Source organism: Camellia sinensis, chromosome 12 (genome assembly GCF_055761805.1).
Source record: "Camellia sinensis isolate YWXY chromosome 12, ASM5576180v1, whole genome shotgun sequence".
NCBI lineage: Eukaryota > Viridiplantae > Streptophyta > Magnoliopsida > Ericales > Theaceae > Camellia > Camellia sinensis.
Window position 1 is genome coordinate 108,785,012 of NC_138972.1, and position 7,489 is coordinate 108,792,500.

General features: G+C 34.2%; 1 protein-coding gene across 1 annotated transcript; it reads right to left on the reverse strand.

Moving 5' to 3' along the window:
• Nucleotides 1-646: 646 nt before the first annotated feature.
• LOC114271646 (putative pre-mRNA-splicing factor ATP-dependent RNA helicase DEAH6) lies at nucleotides 647-6,686 on the reverse strand. Its single transcript, XM_082897960.1, has 7 exons — nucleotides 5,857-6,686; nucleotides 5,206-5,329; nucleotides 4,979-5,079; nucleotides 3,759-3,821; nucleotides 3,558-3,630; nucleotides 1,754-1,833; nucleotides 647-915 (listed from the first exon to the last, which is right to left on the reverse strand). The coding sequence occupies exons 2-6, from the start codon at nucleotides 5,318-5,320 to the stop codon at nucleotides 1,826-1,828; spliced, it is 360 nt and encodes a 119-aa protein (XP_082754086.1). The 5' UTR covers nucleotides 5,321-5,329; nucleotides 5,857-6,686; the 3' UTR covers nucleotides 647-915; nucleotides 1,754-1,825.
• Nucleotides 6,687-7,489: the final 803 nt, after the last annotated feature.

A 7,489-nucleotide genomic window follows, 5' to 3' on the forward strand; every position in this document is an offset into this window, starting at 1 on the left:
GTCAAAAGAGAGGAGAAACAAATATATTGAATTTTCAGCTCATCCCAAGGATGTCAAATTTAAAGACATAGCAGAAACCAAATCTGTCAAATATTGGTGACAGATTTACCTGCATCTCAGTCCTAATGCCAAGAATAGCCTAAACATATCTGACCAATTATTACAACACAGCAGAAACCAAGACTATATTTGAACATATCAGCAATCAGCAGCATAGCAACTCTGTTCAATAGGCAACAGAGCAGACCTATGCAGCCACAGAGTCAACCATCATTAAGATCAGTAATGCCTCATGATTTAAGCCTCAAGATAGCAGCAGATAGGCCATACACACAAGCAATAGCAGCATAACTTGGTCAAGACGTCTACGAAGCAAAACTTAAAGTAATAACTAAGCTATTCTAAAATCAATAAAATTAAGAGAGGAATCACAGGACTTCCAGAAGAGCCAAAACGAAAGGTGCAAAGTGCATCACTTTCAATCCATGTATATCCATTTGTAGGTCTTCAATATGACACAATTTTAACCCTCCAAATGCACCATGTTAAGCACATTGATTGGAGTGTGTGTAGTTTCGTATGTTACAACGTAATAAAAAAAAAAAACAAATGTAGCTGTGGTGTCTATTTATATAGAAGAAGAAAATGTAGTGGTGTCTATTTATATAAACCATTACAACATTTTCTCAAAATTTCAAGTCATATATTGTTTATTAAAATGTAGTACGTCTATTTATTAATTATACTTTTGTGCATCAACTCAAAATCTGAAAGTAAGTAGGAAAAGAAAACGGGCAACCAGATAACCTTCACAAAAGCAAGAAATTCTACAAAGCACGAACAACAACTGCCATCCGTTTCAAGTGAGATGCGAAGTGGTGTCTCTGCACAATCTGTATAGCATTGCCACCTCCCCTGAAATTGTTGAAAATAAAATTAGGATTGGGAAAAACTTAACATAATAGCCTTTTACAAAAACCAATGAAGTGAAAGATGAACAAGAGATGGAAACAATTATTCATTAAACAATGAATTATAGACTGCACAAGTAACTATAATGTCACTGTTTCTAGTCCATGTAACCTAAATATGCAAGACAACAAACAGAGGGGAACTGGAGTTATTATCGATCAAGCGAGCAACAAGTAAATATTCACACTTATCCCATGTGTTTTGGTGCATTTTGGTATGTTTCGGTGGAAACAATGGATTTCAGTATTCATTTATGTTTCGTTTTGATTTCCTAAGTAACGTAAACATTTTGACCATTTCAATGGAAAAGAAACAAAATGGTGCTCCTTGCTTAGGTGACTAATTCACATAGCAAGAGCAGGAGCAGTAGAGGGAGTAAGAGTGGAGGAGCATCAGATTTCAACACATTTAGGGCCCAAAGCATTGCTGGAGCACTTATACATATGTGTTCGAGTCTGTATTTGTGCAAATGAGCTGGAAATATATTTTCCGTTGCATTAATGAGGGCAGCCGGCCTTTGATTTAGATTTGTTTCACAAGTAAAGATAAAATTTAGCCTTTCATATTGTCCATTAGCATATTTTTTCCCTCATCATTTTCTTTTTATAAGTACAACATTGAAGATACCTAACTACAATAAGAAAAATGATAAATAACATTAGTTAGAACAAATCGAGGGTGCAAGAGAGATTAAAGATTGGAACAATTTATATCATGTAAAGACCAAGACAAACAACAATTGAGTACTAATTAAATAGTGACAACTAATGTTGCTGCTTACTTTTTCGGCATAGCCTTCTCATCAGATTTATAACTCCATTCTATTCCCTTAAGTGCAGCCTTCTCAAGAGGATCACCGACCTACAAGCAACAATGAATGATATAGTAACTAAAGCATAAGGCAGTTCAGTACAAAAAAGTTCCAATTAGAGATCTGAAATATGAAATTCTCAGTGCTCAATAAACTTTTAACAAGGATTCTATATGTATTAGGTAGCTGCCTCTAAGCACAAGGCAGTTTAGTACGGAAAAGTTACAATTAGACAAGACTGGTTTGCTCATGATGTAGAGAATGCAATAAAAGATAGTGTCCAATCCTGCATCAAATCAATCTAAACAATACCTGCAGGATATGTGAGAAATGTCAATCAAATCTAGTAATAATTTTTTGGCTGATATGACTGAAGCCTCTCACCCAGGTCATTTTGTTTTGACATGTCCAGTTCTTTAAAAAAAAAAAAGTTTATTGTTTGCACAATGCCCCATAATATAATAAGTTGGACAACTGATATTAGTGACTACCTCAGTGCTCAAAAAAGATAAGTCAAATTTTCTAGGATATTACTTTCTGTGGGGAGTTGGTGGATCTTCTTGGCTGCCTTTATGCCATTCTCCACATTGGAGGGGAAGAAGATGGGATGCATTAAAGTAACAACTTATTATAAAGTCTTGAGCAGTCAACATTGATCTTTCTTTTTTTCTTGGGAAGGAGTATGGGTCTAAGGCTGCAACTAAGGTGGCATTTTTTGCGGGGTAGGTTATGCTCCATCTGTTTTACATTGATTTTTTGTGAGGTAGGTTGACAGCAACGATTAGTAGCACCAGATCTTCGCAATTAATAGTCTTACAGATAACGCCAACTTCTCTATCAATCGAATTAGCCCGTTGGTTAATTTTTGGCATATTAGCAAACATAGGCACCCATAAGCACACTCCTCAACTCCCAAGGCATATTAGAAATGTTCTTTAAAATCATTCAACACAACAACAAAAAAGTAAAATAAATAAAAAATAAAAATAAATCAAATCCCACGTGTTGAATAAAATCATCCTACAAAGAAACTACGTGATCTTGATACAGATAAGATTGTCCATTGAATATGCAAATAGGTAAATCTATCAACAACTCAAACTAATACCATGACTGCTTTGAGAGTACTATCCAATTAAAGAACTTTTATCTTACGCATGCATGATGTTTTTAATAAAGCCTGTCCATGAATCGAATATGACTGTATAAAGGGTTGTTCGACAAGTTTTACTTTCTGCACCTTCTGAATCTAAGCACATAGGAGGATATTGGAGAAATTGGTGATCTAGTCCAATAGCAAATCAGAGCAGGTTCAGAACACAAAAATGTCAAGACCTTTCTACTACCCAACTTACAATAGGGTGCATCTACCCTTTTGTTTTGTTAAGAAATTTTATAACCATACTGCATGTTCTTTTTCTTTCCCTTTTCTCATGCACAGTTGCTACCATTTAAAATTCAAACTTAAAAGCTGCAAATCACATCTCGCAAATAATAAAATTTCTGTGAAACTTTGTGACAGAACTTTTTTTCAAAAAAACATTTAACGACTTCATTTAAGAACATATAGAGCTTTGAACATCAATACAGTTTCAAAAAATTAAATCCTTTGCAACATTCAAGGAAGATATCCCAGCTTTTCTTAAAACCACAAACTTCAAAGTAAAGTTAAATTCAAACTGAGTTAATTTGAAAAAGAATGGTTTTCACACAACTGAAGCAACAAAAGATGTCATTTTGGGGAGAGAGAGAGAGAGAGAGAGAGAAAGCGTACAATCCTCCACATCCTTCAACTGATAATAGTGAGGAGCTATTTCCACCAACCATTCAGGTTTTAATTCAGTAACCTGTAACTCAACTTCTCAAATTAGTCTCTAATGGACAAAGTATAACTCCTGCAGAACCATTGCGTAACGGAACTTTATACTATCTGCGAAATTTGAGAAAGGGGTACAAAAACAAAATTGATGTTTACCTGCCGCATGTACTCATTGGTTGTCAGAACCAATTCATAGTAAACAACCCATCTTGGGAGCACCTACCAAGGGAAAGAAAGAAACTATAAGTTTCATGCAAAATCACGACTCTTCCATTTCATCGGTCATACTTTCCAATATTCAATACCACATGCATGCATGGCTCCCTCTATGGATGAAAGAGTGCGTACATACATGCATACATGACATCTTGGACAATAAAATTCGCATTGTGCATATACATAAGTTTTGTTTTATCTATTTGTAGATTATAAGTACATTATTTTTCTTATAAGAGAATAGTTATAATAGGATTGAAGAAGCTTTTCGTGCTTGAGAGGTCCCAGAAACCACATTGTCCGCGATGGGAGATACGATATTAATATGCCTAAATCGTCTACCAAATCAGCATTTTGAAAGAAGACTCAAGCAACCACTTTAAACATCAAATCTAGAAGTCTATCAAAAAAAAAAAATGTCAATTTGTCATACATTAGCAAATTTTACTAATTCAATTAACCATTTAATGAATGCCATACAATGATAAAAGACTAGGAACAAGTCCCTCTTGCCATATGGTCACACCAAATAGGCAAAAGGAAACACAAACATTTTTTGTGTGTGTGTGTTAGAACCGTGTCCATTTCATCTAAGGAGGGAAAAAAGCACAAAAATGAGGTTTGAGATTTATATCCACATAGGGGAAACAACTGGCATGGAATCAAATATTCCAATGCAAACACAAAACTTATTGAAACCAATCTGAATGCAGAAAAGAAATTTGAATATATCCTGATTCTTGTTTGATGACTTCACAGATGAAAAATAAGTACTTTTATCCTCACAATAAGAATTAGTGTGAAAAATTCTAGAAGTAATGTTCTTATGGAGTGAAATAAAATAATCAGGCCTCTAGGTGACATCATGGGTACCTTCCTTTAAGTAGGTCAACCTTATGACTTTTATCTAATCTAAGTTTGGAAGAAAGCTATGCAACTAGTATCTATGAAGATCAACATAAACTGGAAAGTTTTTAAGTTCTATCATCACTTAGCAGAATCTATCCCAATTGCTCAAGGTTGGAAAATTTATAAAAATAGTAATCCAAATAAGTAATATACAAGCCATTGCATTTACCACATATACAATGCAATAGATTTGGGGTCAGAACCTCTCATCATTATCAATAACACCAATTAATGACAAATACATGTCTTACCTGTGCTAAACCAGAGGTGGGGTGAATATGAACAGTCTGGGGATGCTTAACTGCCTTATAAAATCCACTCTTCTGTAGCCTCGTAGAATGAGGGAAATAGCCTGAAGATTAATATAGAAAAAGAAAATGAATGAATGAAACTTAACATGATGGAGATGACAACGATTCATGATGACTATGTAGTCCAACTTCTAGTCATCAGAAGCAAAGATTTGTTATATCTTCACCTGCTGTTATAGCCTTCTTTATTCCTTCTAGATCATTGGAGTTTGATGTCAGTTCAATTTCAACCGTCTCCAATAGCCCCTCCAATTGATCTCGTATGTCTCTTGCACGCTTCATACTCCGAACCTGAGAAGTGAAGCCCACAAACATATATAAGTATCTAGCACACATATCTACAAAAACCAAAATCAAGGAAGATTTAAGAAGAGATAAGAACATGCAAGTCGATATGCTGTCACTGTTAGTTCTTTGTTCTTAAGAATTAAACAAGTATGAAATATCTTCACTTAAGTCGGTAATTAAAATTTATAGACAGAATTCATTGAGGGGCAACATCAAATTGTCATCATCTCTTACAATGCGACATAGATTCCGGTTAAATCAGCCAATAGAAACCATGATTTCACTTTTACCATAATCATCAAATATCAATCAGAAAATTCAAATAGATAAATCCGAAAAGATCATTAGCAAGCATTGGTCTTGATAATGCAGGCGCAAGGAAGGATAGGCTTGTAGTTTGGTACAAACCTACATTACAAGAGCAGTTCCTAGATAGCTCTGAACAAACATAAGCATGTTTATATGATAATGATAAATAAACAAATAAAAGAGTATAAGCAGAACATGTATACTGAGATACCAAAACACACCTGGATGTAATTCTCATAGCACCACTGTGTTGAGTAGTTGGTTTCTTTCCAGGAACTGTAGACCTAAAAGAATAACACAATACACAGTAAGGTAAATCACTTCTTTCAGAACATGAGCTCAAGAACTTGGTACTACACGTCATGTCATTCCGTGATTACTGGTAAAAATGCAGTGAGAAGATCAATTATGACAATTTGTTAGACTGCATGAACATCATCCAAATTCACATCTTCATTTTCTCCTTGTTTAACAGCCACATAGTTCTGTCAGAACCATGGGTCATTCTTAATCCCTTCAATCTTGATACGCTGCATGAATACAAAGAACAATTACAGAAAATGAAGGAGAAGAAAATATCAAAGAGATCTAAAAGTACAGTCCAGTAAAAAAAAAAATTGATTATCCTTAGTAAACATACAACCAAAAGGTATAATTTCATTCTCGCACAAAAACAATGTGATTTTGATATGCATACACAAAGTAAAAGTTAGACACTCAAATGATGTGTCAAAAAATAAGAATGGACAGAGAGACTGACATCTTTGAGAAGTTAGAGAGCACCATACAACCTTCTTAAACAAGCTCATTTTATAGACCACTTGCAACAGTTTATTTCACACTGTTTTTCCCTAAGGTTCTAACAATACATTGCTTTTGGAAAATTCATATAAAAACAGTTTTGAAAACCTCTTATTAGCGATCTAGAAATTCCAGCAATAATTTCAAGCAACCAAACACTTTCAAAACCAAGCCAATTCAAACAATTGCCCTTCCATATAGCCCTAGATTTTACAAGCTTTCCTTAATCATCACTATTCCTAATTCATAAAACTACCTACCATACCTGTGTGTACAGGCAATTGAATCAACAATTCTGGATCAACACAACACAGATGGCTATAATAGCTGAAATCACAGTAGAAATAGTAAGAGTTGAGAGAGATTGTTCCAAGAGGTTCAAACACCTCTATTGTTTCAGATATAGCAATCAACGTTAAATTTTCTATTCATTACATATCTCATCAACAATAGTATTTGGAGAATTCCATCTCATTCTGCTAATCTATTTTTAAGCATTTTTTATAATATGCACATATATGTCATCCTGTTGTGAACGGCCTCCAATTGCACCCAAATATTAACTTCAATTCTCAATATCTGAAGCAAGAACAGGCTCAGGTTCAAGAACACTGAAGCATCATGTCTATGAAAAATTGAAGTTTGGACTATCTATGCATTTAGATATGTAAACTTTTGTTATATTCACATACTAAAATAAAAATATGGTTTTTTAAGTGGGAATGACACACCCACGCATGAAGAATCCAGGAACTAACAATTAGTGGTTAACTGATATGTCATTAATTAAACCTCCTTAGGGATGAACTATTTTGCAAATATGAAATGAGAAAAGTAAAAGAAGAGATGCTAAAATCATTTTACAAAGAAAATTATCCCTTAGTCATTCGAAGCAGAACACCAGGTTATGGAATCATTTCTTTTGAAAACGACATAAACAAAATGTTGGTGCTTGCATAAATATTTAATAAGTATGCAGTAATTCATATTCAGACTTCAATGTTTTGAATCCTTATAAGGATTCAAAGGCAATGCAGTGAGAAACCCCCAAAA

What these genes read in the sequence shown, in the direction of transcription:
- LOC114271646 (XM_082897960.1), bottom strand. Translation starts at nt 5,320, where the DNA reads ATGAAGCGTGCAAGAGACATACGAGATCAATTGGAGGGGCTATTGGAG. An exon ending in AAAGAAGGCTATAACAGCAG is followed by an intron (nt 5,080 to 5,205) that starts GTGAAGATATAA and finishes ATTAATCTTCAG; the next exon opens with GCTATTTCCCTCATTCTACG. An exon ending in CCACCTCTGGTTTAGCACAG is followed by an intron (nt 3,822 to 4,978) that starts GTAAGACATGTA and finishes TTCCCTTGGTAG; the next exon opens with GTGCTCCCAAGATGGGTTGT.